This window comes from Carettochelys insculpta, chromosome 4 (genome assembly GCF_033958435.1).
Source record: "Carettochelys insculpta isolate YL-2023 chromosome 4, ASM3395843v1, whole genome shotgun sequence".
Classification (NCBI taxonomy): domain Eukaryota; kingdom Metazoa; phylum Chordata; order Testudines; family Carettochelyidae; genus Carettochelys; species Carettochelys insculpta.
The window spans coordinates 126,788,402-126,806,204 of NC_134140.1; the positions used below are offsets into that span (position 1 = coordinate 126,788,402).

Here is a 17,803-nt window from a genome sequence, read left to right on the forward strand (position 1 = left end):
AAAGCAGTTCCAGTTTCACTTCTGTTTCGCAGGTGGTATTTTGTTAAAGGATGTTTTGAGGTGAACAACAGTTTAGTTTTCTCATCTCAAATGTCCTTGGCAAAAGAGGCTCCAACCTACTTATTTGTTCAGGGATGGACATGAACTCTGCTTTGCAAAACTGCAGCTAATAAGTTATTCAGAACACACACGAATTCAATGGAGTCTGCATTCACTGTGATTTTACAGAATGACAAACAAAAGGGGTTTCTCCCGGTCCACCTGTCTCCTCCCACACTCCACAATCTTTGGTCTTTCTCCCAAATGACCTCAGCAGGCAAATGCCAGTACAGTACGTGCGTCATAGTTCTGCCTGCCTCTCTGTTCACTGTGCAAATTGCATCCCATATCAATTCTGTCTCCACATTCTCAGGTTGCTTACGGTGACCAGTGCTGCCTCATTGTCAGGGGCTGGCGACCAAAAGAGAAGAGCCGTTTTTTTCTAGTTCAGTTAAAAAAAACAAACAAACCAATAACTCAAGAGCTGCAGTGCATGTGAATATGAGATGGGTCCTTAATAAATAACATCACACCATACATTATATAACCTCTGTTTTAAGAGCAGCACACACACAATGATTTGTAATATCATACATGTTTATTGCAGGACATTCACAAGGTATTTATATATCTCCTTTACATGTGTGTTTGTACCAGTGTCTTCCTGACTTGCACTCCTGAACCTATTTTAATTATGCCAAATTTTACTTCATGTTTAATTTCAGTTTTCTTTCTTAAAACGCACGTTGCCCTTTACAGCAGGAATGCCACGAGCTTCCTTTTCAAAAGTAAGGCTTTACTAGCAACACGATCAACACACAAACACAGTATCATTTCCCATGATGCCCTGCACATATTAAAGGGGGAATTATCCAACGTTTCAAGATCACATAGTGTTTGCTATTTAGACATTAGTTGTCCATTGTTGGGCTTTTAGACATTCACTGATTATAGCGTTGGGAGCCACAGAAGTCTTTAAAGAACCGCATGCAGCTCCGGAGCCGCAGGTTGCAGGCCCCTGCTCATTGTTAACTTGTGCCACCCGACTGTTTGTCGCCACCGTCCTTTTCGTTCATGCCCTGTTCTTCAATTTCCAGGTTACAGACCATCTCTCTCTACGCCAATGTACACGTCAACAACTCACCTCTGAGCAGTCGGACCTTTTCAGCTCCTTCCAAGTCTGGCCACGTTTGTGTAGCACCTAGCATAATAGAGTGGTGGCTCCTGATTGTGACAGCACCTCTGAGCCTTAGCCAATTAATAAATAAATAAGCGAGCCAATGGAGACCTTTCGATTAACTTTATTTGAGAAGAATCCAGTGTTTACACAACCCGTTCACCAATGCAAACTATCAAACAGCCTTTGTAATTATAAAATCGACCTTCCGTTGCGTTTTATTCTGCCATTACTGCAAGGTAATGTCACTTTTTCTGAAGCTGTACAGCTGTAGAAAGGTGGCAGCTATTTCCAGACAGATCTCTAGTTTACAGGAAAGCACTGTGTCTAGCTAGAAGTCAGTTTAAGCAGTTTATCCAGATGCCAGTATGTGGTCAGATAGCAGCCAGAAGAGATGCACTAAAATAAACATCTGTTTATTCTGCTACTTGCTGCGAAAGCAGTCAGTGTGCTGTACTACTGAGCTTGCGATAACATTTAAAAAGCTTCATGAGCAGCACTACCATGGGCAGCAGAAACAGCAATAGCCCTGTGCTCCTAATGGATTTATTTTCAGTCATCTCCTCCGCAAATCCTCAGTAGTGCTGTCTCGTAGTCCCCAGAGGTATCAGACTGTGCAGAGGAAAAACAAAGGGGCAGGGGTGAGGAACACCTTACACATTGTTTGCTACCTTGAAAAGGATTTCTCCTGCACTACTCTCCCTCCTCCCATTTGGGTCAACACTGCATCTTGGTAAGGGGAAATAAGATATGTAATCAATTATATCAGACTTGCTGGTTTTATTTTCCCCCTTTTATAACCTTAAACCACTGGGTCTGGTGTCTCAGAGATCCTGGAGCGCTACCCACCACCGCGGCTATTTTGGCAGTGGCTGCAGCCAGAGCTCTTTTGAATTGCCATGGAAGCTCTGTGTCGGCTGCTGGGTGTGGCTGTGAGGAAGTGGGGCCCACTGCCGCAGTCCAAGTGGCACTGAAGGCTGAATGCGTTAGGCCCCGCCGAGTCCAACCTTCGCCCCTTCCATGGCACAGAGCCATCGCCACCCTCTCCACCGTACTCCACAGTCTATGGCGTCTTCCACCCCCACTGACCCTTGAACATGCTTAACTCTGAAAATGACCAATCTCACTGAAGTCAAGGGGACGATTTGTGACGTAAGTAACACAGTCAAGTGTTAGCAAGGTTAGGGCTTCAGTTTTCAATACCGCTTGCTGCCTAGAACAGCTCTGTAAAAGTCATAAGGGCCTTCAAGCAGTATTAAAAACAATCTCCCTACAACTTAGTTCATTATAAATTTTAACCTACATTTGCAATAGTGCAAATTTTCCAAGTTACTTTGACAAAACCTCAGCCTGGTTTAAAAATCAATGGGTGGGTTTTTAGTTTCAAAATCAAGTCATTTGAATGAAGCACTTAACTGATCTACCCAATAACAAATGCGTGCTCCAAGAAAGGCAGAAAGTAGCTAAGTGAAAACCACAAACAAAAGCCAGCTTCTTCAAACTCTTGTGCATAAAGTTAGGTACTCCAAAAAAAAAAAATCTATACTGAGACTCTTAAATGTGTTGTCTCACTTTATACCACCTCCTTCCCACTGCAAAGGGTTCAGTAAATCTGAAAGTCAGGCCGTTTTCATTTTTGAACCTAAATGAAAATTTAGAAGCCTGACTGTAGACAACAGGTTGGAAAACTGTTGACCACTGGAAGTTGTACTAGATGAAGTAAAAGGTGTGTTTTTTTTTAAATTGCTGCAAAAAGGCAATGTGGGTCACAATTTCAGTTTAAGCCAGGCTTATCCTGTTCCAGTACAAAACAGGGTCCTAATAATTTTAAGTCAAACTGCATTAAGCTGCTCAAGCTGGAAAAAAAAAACCAAAGAAAAGTCCAAAAAAGGATGTTTGCATGAATTCAGCACCATCTTTAGTTAAGCCAGTCCAACCATATGACGAGGACAAGAACCTAAGACCATGAATATTCTGCATCAGAATGCAGGTAATGCAGGGAAAAAAACAAATTCTGTGTACAGTAAACCCCCAACTTATGCATAGCTTGCGTTCTGGGCAACCATGTGTAAGCTGAATTTTGTGCAAGTCAGGGAAACAGCAGCCCTAGTCAGTTTCCCCAAACCAAGTGACAGCCTGGCTCCAAGCTCCTGGTTCCCTGACTTCCCCGGGAGCCAGGAAACTGACCAGCGCAGCAGTGCTGGTCAATTTCCTGCCTCCCGCAAGCGGAGAGGAGCTGGGAATGGCGGGAGCCAGAAGCCAGGCTGCCACCTGGTTCCCAGATCCCTGCCACTCACAATTTTGACTCATGTTAATCTAAGTAACATACAAGTTGAAACCATGTAAATAGGGGTTTTACTGTTTGCTAGGGCACGAGTGCGTAAAGTAGGGGGTGTGTGACATTTTGTAAGAGGGGGGCACAGTTTGATTGGCTCCCTCCTCCCCATGGCTTCTGCTGCCTCACCATCCCTCTGCTTTCTGCCACTGCTGTCATCAAGGGAATGTTGCCTCCCCGTCTGCTGCTGGGCCAATCAGAAGGCACAGAGGCCTGAGTCAAGCAGCAAGAGCAGCCAGCGAGTTCCTGGCTTGATAGGGTACCCTCCTGGGGCCCTCTTTGGTACTCTCTTGGGGTCCTCCGCTCTGAGCACCTCACCCCCTTCAGGGAACCCCCTGGAGCCTCCCATCACCCCCTTCCCAAGCTCCCTATCCCCTTCCTGAGGGACCCCCTCATCCCTTTCTGGTTGTCCTCCCACAGGTGGTGGTGGTGGGGTGGGCAAGCTAATTGCAGGGCTGAAATGTGGGGCCTGACATAAAAAAGCGTGCTCACCCTGTGCTAGGGTATGGTAGCACTATTATATTACAAATGCCATACAAAATTCTCTGAAGGCTGGATTGATACTTAAACAGCATGAAAGATATGTTGCTCCCTTACAAGCTTTGCCACTCCCAAAATTTGTGCACTACAGACATCAGCAATGTTATTCCAGGCATTTTTATTTGTTTATGAACATATGAATTCAGTGATAAACTCACTGAATGGGCCAGAGTTCCTTAAACTGTCAGTCTGTTGATAACTTCCCAGTAGCAGATGATGGGATTCCATTTTTGACTAGTTTAGATTCAAAGAACTCACACTTGATATTAATTTAGAAAAAAAAGGACAGGTTCAGCATGCACTAAATATCTGGTCTGATAGCTAACATCCTTGTCTATTTCACAGTCACCTCCTGGCCCTGGCCACCTGCTCTGACCTAGTCAACTGCCATTTGACTCCATTTTCCCCAGAAGACAGATGATAAAGCTATACCACTCTCCTTTTCAAACTCCTCTAGCACCTCCTTGTTTACTCCCACATAATATATTTGGCACTTTCAAATAGAAAACTTTTACACACACCTTAAACAGAGAAAAATACTGAAAAAAGTTCTGTTACATGAGCTGGCAGAGTGGTGACATAACTTCTCTACAATACAGTAGGGTCTCAACATCCGTGAGGGTTCCGTGTTGAGAACTCTCATGAGTGTTGAATTTTGCGAATATGGTGGCCGCTCCTGCCTGGAGCCCGGCTGCTGGAGCTGCTTGCCCTGGAGCCCCAGGGAAGCAGCTGCTTCCGCATAACTGAATTTGCGAACCTTAGGTTCAGGAATGTTGAGGCCCTACTGTATTCTAAAATAGTTCATTAAAATAATTCTTACTTTTATAGCAGAGTACAAGGAGCAGCCATACAGCTTCTTATATTCAGCTCGAATATCCAACAGGTCAATTTCAGATCTGGAAACCATGATTCGATTAAGAGTGAATTCATCAGTTCCAGCACCCTGATAGAAAAGAAAATTGCTACACAGTACAATATACCATATCAAAGCATTACGTAAGTTAGGCTAAAATTAGTATCTCCATTTAGAAATAGCATTGTCTTCCCCACTTAAGTGGGCTCCAAGAAATATCTGTGGTAAGGAACCAGTCCCATGTTTATTATTTACAGACATCACAATTAGACACTTGCCATTCTCTTAAAGATACATGGGAGCTACAGGCTGGGTACAGAAGCCAACACACCTACCTTCAAAGATTGGTGCAGTCTCTCAGCAAAGAACGCAGGAGTGTTATTCACACATTTAACTAGTAAAAGAAAAGTTTAGAGTTCATTTAAATAGCCTGCTTTCTACCACCACCACCACCCAACATCCTTTGGCTTACAAGTCCTCACTCACTTCCACTATGCATGGACAGGAGAGGGATGAAAATCCAGCCATACGTAAGAAATGCCAGTTGTATGTTCCAGCCTTGTACCTGCAAATCCCTGACTTTCATACACAAATCAGCCATATGCCCAGGCACTGGCCAATTCTGTATTCACTTTATAGTCCTCTTCCTGCTCATGCCCCAGGCTGGTAAAGTACATGCATTTTACAGACACACTCCCATGAAACATGCACCCACTTATTTCTGAATCTGGCTTCAGATTTTAGTTAGAACATTTCCATTGTTAAGAACACCACTGGGAACTATAGGAAACCTCCTGGCCTTCCCTAGAATAAGATGCCGTCATGCTCAACCATTTCTAGAGCACAATGGGTAGGTGAAGTCTGATGACCTGTACAATTAGTCATTGAAAATATCTGCAAGGATTGGTTGCTTTTTTTTTTTTTCTTTTTTTAGACGCTCACAAATTGTCAATATAAAATGAAGGCAGGGAGTGCCTTGTGTCCAGCAGCTAGCACAAGGCAGTCCTGGTCCAGGAGTGGGGTTGTGAGTTGCTATCCCAGTAGTAATTATAAAACACCAACATTGTTGAACATTTGCTACAGAATTAACAAGCTCTGTGTTCTTTATATAAGCTCAAATCAGCATTAGAAGCATTATCACTGCAGTAAGCATGGTAAGAACTAGAAATCACTGTAAATTAATGTACAGGTGGAATGTCTCTAGTCCAGCAACTTCAAGACTTGACTGGTGCCAAGCCACGGGAGCTTAATATTGTCCATCAGCATTACCAACACTTCCACTGCTTACTGGGCTCTTGGAAGACATTCAGCAGTAAATTAGAGCTAAATAACAACACAGAAACACTGAGAGCCAGGATTGGTGGCAAGCATTACGGGACCATGTGAAACCAGGCTACAACCATGATAATTAACCACCAGGTTAACATCATGCCAGATGCTGCTGGGCCAGAAAGGTTCAACCTGCTTTCAAATTAACATTCTTTCTTTCAACACACTGTTTTTCTCCCCTTTCTGGGCCAAGGAATCTTACCAATGGCTAAGAGTAAATCCTCAAAATGCCCTGACATTTCACCCTGTATGCTTTCTTCAATGGTCTTCTTGCTGATGTTCCTGTACTCATCAAATGCTAAAGACAAACAAAAGCACATAGTAAGTATACCAGACTATGAGAGGGAAATCAATCCATGCTCCAATCCAAACTTTAGCAAAATTAATGGCTATCTTTCCAATGACTTCAATATTCTTTGGATCAGGCCTTTGATGGACACACACACACACACACACTCTGAGCACAACATTAGCCATGATTCTAAGTCAATCAAGTTGTGCATATGTAGGAATTCTGTTAAGGAATGGGTACCATAACTATAATGCTCCGCATTTTCTCTCAAGGCCATTCACCTCTGTTCTTTAATATGGCCCATCAGAACCTGCTCCAGTTAACCAATTTACCTAATGGTTTTGCTTTAATAATCATGAAACTAGGCATGACACTAACGCTATTGAGCGCGTGAAGACCAGTTTCATCCACAGAAGGTTTTCATAATCCCATGTTTCTGAAGGAATAGGAGAAGGTGTCCCATGCAGCCCATTCCATCAGCCATAAGAGAGAGATGCATTTAGTGATTCACAAAATATTAGAACACAATGACTTATCACCGGCTTGCTCGGCACCTAAGTCTGCATGGCATTTCCACATGCTGACAAATACATTTAAAGCGGGCTATGAAATCCACACAGTCTTTGTAGATAGGGGTAAGTAAAATAAGACCTGCTGCCTGGATTTAAGATAGAATTTTCCATCTCTTCGCCTGCAAAAATGGGAATGGAAATACCTTAGAGTAACTACACATAAGAGCCCACTTCACATCTACATGAATTCTGAGGTGGCACACTCAACAAGGACAACACATAGATCTTACAGCTATTGTTTCAGCTTGCAGACTTACTAAGTCTTACACGTATGAACACACCCTTTATTGCTTATCTTCACAAGTGCAGGAGCTAGGCACTCAGGGTTTTTTATTCTGCCAGCTGATGAACCCATGGAAGTGTAGATGGGACTGTAAGCATGAATGGCGGCTCAAACCAAATTACACATACAGCACCTCGATGACAGAAAACAATCAGAATTTACTAAGAAATAGCACAATACAGTCCCAAATTGATTTCTTACTTCGCTTCAGATGAGGTAGGCTCCTAAGGCACAAAATTTCACTGAACTTATCTTCATCTGTACCCCACTTCTTCTCACCAGCGTTATAGAGAACCTATTTTAAAGAAAGGAGGACATCAATGTGGCCATTAGATGAGGCTTTCCACAAGAATAATGTTGAGCTGTGCCACTTCAGGCTAATCACAGCACTTCCAATGTGTTCTGAGGACAGAAGTCTTAATGGCAGGGAGGAGGGAGATGGAGCTCTGTATTTCATTGCACTGCCATGGCATTGCTGCTGTGGGCTGCTGAAGCTCAAGCCTGAAAAGCTGACATGAGTAGTTATAAAAAGCAGACTTGACCATCAATTGAACTGCACTGGAACATCTTACCCTGGGGAAGGCAGAGGGACATTGAGGGAGTCACATTTATCAAAATGAGATTTTCCCCTGAATACAACAGCATGGAAGCACTGCTTTAGGAAAGTAACAGGGAGATAGCTGTGTTAGTCTACATTCTATCAAAACAAAAAGGCAGTCCAGTAGCAATAATTATTTTGTTAGTCTTTAAAGTGCTACTGGACTGCCTTTTTGCTTTAGGAAAGATGCAATATATCACAAAGGCCGTGTCTACACTAGCCCCAAACTTCGAAAGTAGGCGGGGTCCTTTCAAAAAGGAGCCCCGTCGGGACGAGCCGCGTCAATTTCGAAGTGCCGCGGCCGCCCGCATGCTAATGAGCGCTGAATATGCATTTCAGCGCTTCATTAGTAAACTTCGAAGTGGCCATTTGCGTGGCCGTTTCGAAGTTTGGGGCTAGTGTAGACATAGCCAAAGTGAATGTCAGTGTTAATGCCAATGTGTCAAGTACAAATCCAAACTCTGTAAACAACGTGCCTTTTATTTGGGGAAGGGGATTCCTTGGAATTTCCTTCACCCATTCCGCTCCAGGGCATCAGTGCCCATGGTGCCTTCTTCAAATGGCTAGAAATGGGCTTGTTTAGTTTAGGAATAGAAGACTGAGAGGGGACATGACAGCGGTTTTCAGGTATCTAAAAGGGTTTCATAAGGAGGAGGGAGAAAACTTGCTCTTCTTGGCCTCTGAGGCTAGGACAAGAAGCAATGGGCTTAAACTTAAACTGCAGCAAGGGAGGTTTAGGTTGGATATTAGGAAAAACTTATTGTCAGGGTGGTTAAACACAGGAATAAATGGCCTAGTGAGGTTGTGAAATCACCATCACTGGAGATATTTAAGAGTAGGTTTGATAGACATCTGTCAGGGATGGCCTAGATGGTGCTTTCTCCTGCCGTAAGGGCAGGGGACCAGACTCAATGACTTGTCAAGGCCCTTCCAGTTCCAGTGGTCTAGCACCAGTAAGGGGCAGGGATAACTCAGTGGTTTGAGCATTGGCATGCTAAACCCAGGGTTGTGAGTTCAATCCCTAGGGGCTGTTTAGGGATCTGGGACAAATAAATTTAAAAAAAAAAAAATCAGGGATGGTGGTAGGTCCTGGTGTGAGGGCAGGGATCTGGACTTGATGACCTCTGAGGGTCTCTTCCAGTTCCATGAGATAGAGTAAATAAATACGTGGAGATATACCTGTGATTCACAACAATTTTCCCGCGGGGGTAGCATTTTATGGATACCTATGAGAACCATGTATGTCCCCCCAGCAGGTTTTGAGTGAATCATGAACTACACTTGCAGTTTGTGTAGTACATGATTGCTGGGCCCAAATTCTATACCTCCCTTGGTGGCAGCAAGGAGAGGGGCAACCCAAAGATTCACACTGTTTGTAGGAAATCTGGACAAAAAGGAAATATTCTCCACAAACCATTTTAAAAACCTCAAAGAATCTCATGTTCATGTCTGACCTCACAAGAGATAAAGTGGCAATAGTTAAGTGGCTGCATCACCTTGGGAGTGCAAGGGCCATGCACAGCTGGAAACTGGACTCTCCAGACTGGATTACACAAAGAAACACAATGATAGATATGAAATGGAGATGGAGGAACCACCCACACCTCCTGATCTGATAGTCTCTCTGCCCACTGCATTTCAACTGTGGGGCATTCAAAACACTACATTTCTTGGGTCCACTCCATCTTCACAAGATGTACATTAGCAGCTAATTTTGTATGGACTAGATAACCCATTGTACCGACGTGCCCAGTACCACTCTGGTCAGCTGTACCTGTGCATCCTGCTTTGCAAGCTGTTCGTCCACTTTCACATTTTCATCTCTTCTGCCCTGCAAGGTGGAGGAGAGAGCTTTAACGGAAGCAAAACAGTCCAGAAAAGTGCCGACTTTGAAACCAAGTCCCAAATACAGTCTCATCTAGTCTACCTGCTACAACCGAGGACAACTGTTATGGCTTGTACAAAGGTAGTCTAGCCAGCATCCTCCTACAATCAAAGTTTGTCTGGTAGTGCATGGGACAGGTTAAGCACAAGCTTTTGGGGCCTCCACATGTGGCTTAAGGCTAAAGCTACGGCTCCTGCTATTTCTTCTGTCTATTGCATCCCCATTCCAAACAAGCCAGAAGTAATGACTCCATTCTGTTATGATCAAGAATGTTGGGCTCCAATAGGAGAGCAATGAAGGAAGAAGATGACATTACTCTGCTTCTTATGGAAATAGGGCAGAACACCCGATCATTTAAATTTTGGGTTTAGTTCTTCTGAATGGAGCACGCAATCACAAAGGCCACAGCCATGGCCCGAATTGTGCATTGGCTTCACCACACAACTCCTTAATCTGGGTCTGCAACACCCCAACTGCTGTACTAACAAGAGTCCAAGATGAGGCGGCCAGTTATGGTTACGTATGATAAAACTATGGTGCTGTAATTGATACAATAGCTGACAAGCACAGGAGACCAAATTCATCTCAACCAATGAGTTCAAATAAAGATCTCTAGAGGGGAAATATCAGTACTCAAATCTACCATCTCACTCTCTTAGCTTAAGCTTCACCAACCAAAGTTATGCACGCCCTGGACCTAGAGTTACTGTTATTAACTGTCAGAAGATTCGCTCTGATTGCTGTTATTTAGACAGATCTTATTTGAAATCCTAGATATCCATTCTGTAAAGTAATTATATTGACTATATAGAAGGAACGTACATCTGCCAGAGTTAATAGGGCTTTTCTGAAGTCACCAGACGTGTCAGAACTGATGTCATCTCCGAGACTCTTCTTATACACTACAAACAAAAAATACCAAAAATTTAACTGAATTCTGCAATTTGCGAACCAAGAAATATCAAAAGGTAAGAGAAGCCAAGGTGTCCGGCTGTCACAGGAAGATCACAGACAAGAGAGGGTGGCATAGGAGCCAACTATGCTAGGTCTTGACTGATTAGGACACCAGGGTAGTCTTCATGTGGGGAGAGCCGGTGGCTTTATTGGCCTGTTTTTACCAGCAGAGCAATGCAAAGAATGTCAGACATCAGAAAACACACAAAGTATCTTTAAATGAGGTATGCACAGATACGTGCAGTTTCATAAACACATGCAATTTAGAGATAGATCAATTGTTAAAATAATTCTCCCAGACTTGCATACCATGTGTTTGTAAAGAGTTTGCATGGCTCAGTCATTTGCCTCTGTAAATGGAGCTTATAATGAAAAAATTGCAACAAATCATAAAGTCATTCTTATCAGTCACAGTTTGTCTTGGGCATGTAATTACTTTAAGTGCACATTTGTAAAGGGAAAGAGCCTAATAGCCAGGATATACAGGAGGCCACCACCACACTCCTAAAGGGGGAAAAATCCATTACAGACCAAGCTGTGCATCTGAAATGGGAATTTGACTAAAGGGGTGACATTTTGCCTGGAGATGCTCACATACAGCTCTAATTCCAATAGGAGCTGACTGTACAAAGGAAATTTGTTCTTCGATGTGAAATCATCCTGTAGGTACTGGAGAGGTACTACATATGAAAGTCTGGTCTACACTAGACCTTACAGTCGACTACAGATATGCAATTCTAGCTACAGTAATTGGCTGTGTCTATACTACAAAAATAACTTCAAAGCTGCCTACTTTGAAGTACAACTTTGAAGTAAACAACTTCAAAGTTGAGCGTTGACATACACCTTACTTCGAACTCAAACTTCGAAGTAGGGCACTTCTCCATTCCCGGGAATGGAGAGAGGACTTTGAAGTTGGGCTCCCGAACCTCAAAGAAAGGGAAAATGTGTGTAGACTCTCTGCTGTCTACTACAAAGTAGGGCCTAATGTCAAAGTTAACTTCGAAGTTAGTTCCTAGTATAGACAGATTCATTGTGTAGCTAGAATCAACATATCTGCAGTCAACTGCAAGCTCTGTGCTCAGTGAGGAAGGTTGAGGGGAGAGTGTCTCCCCTGGACCTCCCTTACTCCTTGCAAGAGCAGGAGATCAATTTCATGCATCTCTACCAGAAACGTGACACTGAATTCTGTAAGATCGACCCATCTCCTGGTAAATGTAGACATAATCCTAAATAACCTCATGGGAGTGCATGAATCTGCTAACAGATAGTAACAATCATTTTTAAATACTGGAATTATCGCAAAGTAATTCTTTGACTCAACTTTCCAAGTTCAAAATAATCACTTTTCCTATAACATTATTAATAGACATCTGTTCCAAAAAGCATTACCTGTATAGTATGCCTGGGATACCTCTTTCATTTGTTTACTGCTCCTGGAGGCTAGGATTTCTATTAGCGCTGCTTCATTAGTTCCACTACCCTTAAAACAAAACAAAACCAAAACAGAACCTCATACACTTGATGACAAGGAAATATGCATTTTTTATAAAGGTTGTTTGGGGATTAATTTGAAGTGACCCAAAGCACGAATTGCAAACATCACTGTGTAAATAAAAACCAACCAGCTAATACACAAAATACTGTGATTTCAAATATCAAAATTCAGACAATTCACATTAGCAGGGAAAAAAAGTTTGTGGCAAGATTCAACTGCTGAAATGAAAAAGTTATCTGAGCCAATCAAGAGACTGCTCAATAGTTTAACAATTTCTCAAATCTGCAAAATCAGGGAAAGAGCCAGGGATTGTACAGATCCGGGTCTGCTACAATCGACATACAGCTCTGAGAATGAGGGTCACTCCTGAGATCAGAATGTCAAATATGTTGAAATGTAGGACCCAGGAGCACAGAACAGATATGGCAAATTAATTATTGTTAGTTTTTTTCCTCTCCCAACTGGAACTAAATATAATTTTTCATTTGGGAAAAAGAAATGGAAAAATTTAAACAGAAGTATTTTCATTTCCTCTGAAGAGTTTAAACGAATATATTTCCCTTCTTTCTAACTGGCTCTGAATCAAAAGAATGAACAATTTGCTTGCAGGCTTACCTTCATGGATTTCTTAAGCTGTTTAGCATCAAACACGGCTGGTGGTGTTACAAGGGCAACCATAATACGCTCCAGATTGCCTGAGAGATCACTCTTCAAGTCATCTTTCAGGTCCTAAACAAACAGTGAAGGCCCAAGGTGATTAGCTTGTGCTTTTCCAGATCACGTATTTCCAGATGAAATGGCAGTTTAGGGAGTTGTGTTTATTGCTACTGGAATAATTCCACCCTGCTTTGCCTCACTCATTTCTACTTTCAGTAACAGAGAAAAAGCCATGCTAGTCTATATACTATCAAAACAAAAAAAGCAGTCCACTAGCACTTTAAAGACTAACAAAATAATTTATTAGGTGATGAGCTTTCATGGGACAGACCCACTTCTTCAGACCATAGCCACACCAGAACAGACTCAATATTTAAGGGACAGAGAACCAAAAATAGTAATCAAGGTTGACAAATCAGAAAAATATTATCAAGGTGAGCAAATCAGAGAGTAGAGGAGAAGAAGGGTGGGGTGTGTGTGTGAAGAATTAGATTAAGCCAAGTATGCAAAAGAGCCCCTATAATGACCTAAAAACCAGTGAACCAGTGGTTTGAACTGGGATGGAAATTTTTTAGGTCCTTATAGGGGCTCTTTTGCATACTTGGCTTAATCTAATTCTTGACTTCCCCCTGACCCTTTTGCCCCTCTACTCTCTGATTTGCTCACCTTGATAATATTTTTCTCATTTGTCAACCTTGATTACTATTTTTGGTTCTCTGTCCCTTAAATATGGAGTCTGTTCTGGTATGGCTATGGTCTGAAGAAGTGGGTCTGTCCCACGAAAGCTCATCACCTAATAAATTATTTTGTTAGTCTTTAAAGTGCTACTGGACCGCTTTTTTCTACTTTCAGAAGCATCTTGCCTATTGCTGTATCACTCTGATGCTTCCTTTTAATAAAAAAGTATTACTCCTACTTAGAAAGCTACCTCCTCTCTTTGAGTATCCCTCTTTCAAAATTAAGGGCAAATTAAGGTCAGCCTATGTATATGATGTTAAAAAAATCACAGAAATGTAAATATATTGATTCTCAAGAGTAAGTGGAGAAGGCAGAGAATCAAATATCTTTGATCAAACCAACTAAGAAATCAACCTGCCAATGTTGCAAAAGGGACTTTTTAACTCCCACCCTTAACTCATTTGCTATCTTCGTGACAATAAAGACTACATGCAACCTTATGTACAGCACCTAGTCCACACCAAAACAGCAGTGATGTTTGTTTGGCTTCCCTTAGTTAGCACATGCTTCATTGCTTAATGTTTCATTGAAAAGCATATGCATTGGTTGCACATCACATAGAAAGGGAAGGGACCTTGAGAGGTTCTGAAGTCCAGTCCCCTGCCATTTTGGCAGGACCAAGTGCCATCCCTGACAGATTTCTTTTTTTAAACTATTTGCCCCAGACCCTTAAATGGTTCCCTTAAGGACTGAGCTCACAACTGTGGGTTTACTAGGCCAATGCTGAAACCACTGGGCTATCCCTCCCTCCACAATTACATCTGGAGACACACATCTCATAGAGCTGGAAGGGACCTCAGGAGGTCATTGAGTCCATGACCCTGCCCTCTTGGCAGTACCAAGCACCATCCCTTTCTTTTTTCAGCCTATTTTGCCCCAGATACCTAAACAGCCCCCTCAAGGGCTGAGCTCACAACCCAAGCCTTAGCAGACCAATGCTCAAACCACTGAGCTATCCCTGTTAGCTTACTTCTGAATCAAAACATCCCATCTCTATTCTCGGAATGGGCTATAAATTCTAACTGAGCTACTTGGAGGGATTCATATCTCACATCCAGTCTCATAATCAAGATCTGTTAGGGTTTGTGCATCTACAGGTTAGTTATGCACTGTGAACGTGCTACAAGAAGATATTTTTACTGTCTGCTATCCTCCCCAGGCTGCACCTTTCCTGAAGCTGCTCTGTACTCCTTTGCGATCAGCTGCCGCTGAGCATTTGATCTCTCGGTGAAGATGTCGATCAATGCTTTCTCATCCGTCCCTGAAAGAAAATAATTTCACTCAGAGTTGCTCGTCTCCCAGTTTAAAACAACCCAACAAAGTCCCTCATGCACTGAAACGAAAACAAGTTATTCGAACTACAGGAAAGGCTTTGTTATATCCGGGGTGTTGGGAGAATGGGGTGGGGTGCAAATTAGTCAAATATTCTGGTTAACTAAGAGCTGGGACTGAGATGAGGGCAGGAGGGGGCTACGCACCGGTGACAAAGGGTTCAGAATGCAGGAAAAGCTGCAGAGCTGAGCGGGCAGAGCCGGAATGCAGGGCTCAGGGCTGGGGAGTGGGAGGGTATTGGATCCAGGCACCACTCCTCTGGGGTGGCTCTCTGCAAGCAGTGGCATGTCCCTGTTGTCCTAGGTGGAGGTGCTGCTAGGCTGCTCTGCACACTGCTTTTGCTCACAGGTACTATCCCTCAGCTTCCATTGGCTGAAATTTGTGGCCAATGGGAGCTGCAGAATCAGTGCTTGGGGAGCCATGGGGCCAACTCACAGAGCACAGTGGCATTCTCTGAAATGCTTCCAGTTCCACGCGCAGGGCCAGATAGACAGGCAGAACTTCAGAGTCTCAATGCGTGGATGAGACAATGGTGTAGGGAACTGGGGTTTAGATTTATTAGGAACTGGGGACACTTTTGGGGTAGGGGGAGCCTATACAGGAATGATGGGCTCCACCTAAATCAAGGTGGATCCAGACTGCTGGCATTAAACATTAAAAAGGTCGTAGAGCAGTTTTTAAACTAAGAGGTGGGGGAAAGCCGATTGGTGCGGGGGAGCACGTGGATCGGACGGAGACTTCTCTTACACGAGGCTACATAGATAGGGATGCCCTAGAAGTTAGTCAGATAGGGAACATGGGAAATAATATATGGGCAAGATCAGATGTGAAATAATCACATATAAAAAAATCCAAGGCGTCTGTGAAAGGCGGACATATAAATAGTGGTAGTTTTTTAAAGTGCTTTTACACAAATGGTAGGAGTCTGTCTAATAAGATGGGTGAACTGGAGTACCTCATATCAAAGGAGGAAGTTGACATAATAGGCATCACAGAAACATGGTGGAATGAGGACAATCAGTAGGACACTATCATACCGGGATATAAATTATATCGGAAAGACAGAACAGGTCGTGCGGGTGGCGGAGTGGTACTATATGTGAAGGATAATATAGAATCAAATGAAACAAAAATCCTAAAGGAATCAAAATGTTCCATAGAATCAGTATGGATAACAATTCATTCCTCTAATATGAATATGGCATTAGGAATATATTACTGACCACCTAACCAGGACAGTGATAGTGCTGCTGAAATGTTAAGGGAGATTAAAGAGGCTATCACAATAAAAAACACAGTAATAATAGGAGATTTCAATTATCCCCATATTGATTGGGTACATGTCACCTCAGGATGGGATTCAGAGATTAAATTTCTTGATGCCTTAAATGACTGCTTCTTGGAGCAGCTTGTACAGGAACCCACAAGGGGAGAGTCAATTCTCGATCTAGTCCTGACTGGAACGCAGGATCTGGTCAAAGAGGTAACTGTTACTGGACCTCTTGGAAATAGTGACCACAATATAATAACTTTTAATATTCCTGTGTTGGGAAGAACACCGCAGCGGTCAAACACTCTGGCATTTAATTTCAAAAAGGGGAATTACACTAAAATGAGGAAGCTAGTTAAACAGAAACTAAAAGGTAGAGTAACTAAACTAAAATCCCTGGAAGCTGCATGGAAACTGTTTAAAGACACCATACTAGAGGCCCAACTTAAATGTATACCCCAAATAAAAAAACACAGTAAGGGACCTAACAAAGAACCACCATGGCTTAACAGCCATGTTAAAAAGGCAGTGAGAGAAAAGGGCAGCTTTTAAAAAGTGGAAGTCAAATCCTAGTGAGGAAAAAGAAAGGAACATAAACACTCCCAAATTAAGTGTCACAATGTAGTAAGAAAAGCCAAAAAAGATTTTGAGGAACTGCTAGCCAAAAATTCAAAAAATGATAGTAAAATGTTTTTTAAATACATTAGAAGCAGGAAGCCCGCTAAAAAAGCAGTGGGGCCCTTGGACGATAAAGATATAAAAGGAGCGATCAAGGAAGACAGTGCCATTGCGGAGCTATTAAATGATTTCTTTGCTTCAGTCTTCACGGCTAAGGATGTTACGGAGGTTCCTAAATCTGAGCCAGCCTTTTTAGGTGACAAATCTGAAGAACTCTCCCAGATGGAAGTGACATAAGAGGAGGTTTTGGAGTTAATTGATAAGCTGAATAGTAACAAGTCTCCAGGACCAGACGGTATTCACCCAAGGGTTCTGAAAGAACTCAAATGTGAAATTGCGGAGTTATTAACAGTGGTTTGTAACCTATCCTTTAAATCCGCTTCGGTACCCAATGACTGGAAGATGGCCAATATAACGCCAATATTTAAAAAAGGCTCCAGAGGAGACCCTGGCAATTATAGACCGATAAGTCTAACATCAGTACCAGGCAAATTAGTAGAAACAATAGTAAAGAATAAAATTGCAAGGCACGTAGAAGAGCACGAATTGTTGGGCAAAAGTCAGCATGGTTTCTGCACAGGGAAGTCGTGTCTAACTAATCTATTAGAATTCTTTGAAGGGGTTAATAAACATGCGGACAAGGGGCACCCAGTGGACATAATATACCTAGATTTCCAGAAAGCCTTTGACACGGTCCCACACCAAAGGCTTTTATGTAAATTAGGCGGTCATGGGATAGGAGGAAAGATCCTTTCATGGATCGGGAATTGGTT

General features: G+C 42.6%; 1 protein-coding gene across 2 annotated transcripts in view; it reads right to left on the bottom strand.

Moving 5' to 3' along the window:
- Positions 1–1,324: 1,324 nt before the first annotated feature.
- Positions 1,325–17,803, bottom strand: part of ANXA3 (annexin A3) — a 40,564-nt gene continuing 24,085 nt past the window's right edge. Inside the window, exons 4-13 of one of the 2 annotated variants that reach the window (XM_074993756.1) lie at positions 14,917–15,011; positions 12,971–13,084; positions 12,250–12,340; positions 10,726–10,805; positions 9,793–9,849; positions 7,622–7,715; positions 6,476–6,571; positions 5,280–5,338; positions 4,912–5,034; positions 1,325–1,828 (exon numbers count right to left, since the gene is read on the bottom strand). In XM_074993756.1, coding sequence (XP_074849857.1) covers positions 1,769–1,828; positions 4,912–5,034; positions 5,280–5,338; positions 6,476–6,571; positions 7,622–7,715; positions 9,793–9,849; positions 10,726–10,805; positions 12,250–12,340; positions 12,971–13,084; positions 14,917–15,011 — 869 coding nt within the window. In that variant the 3' untranslated portion in view covers positions 1,325–1,768. The remainder of the gene's footprint in view (positions 1,829–4,911; positions 5,035–5,279; positions 5,339–6,475; positions 6,572–7,621; positions 7,716–9,792; positions 9,850–10,725; positions 10,806–12,249; positions 12,341–12,970; positions 13,085–14,916; positions 15,012–17,803) is intronic. The other variant, XR_012645485.1, reaches the window with a different exon arrangement.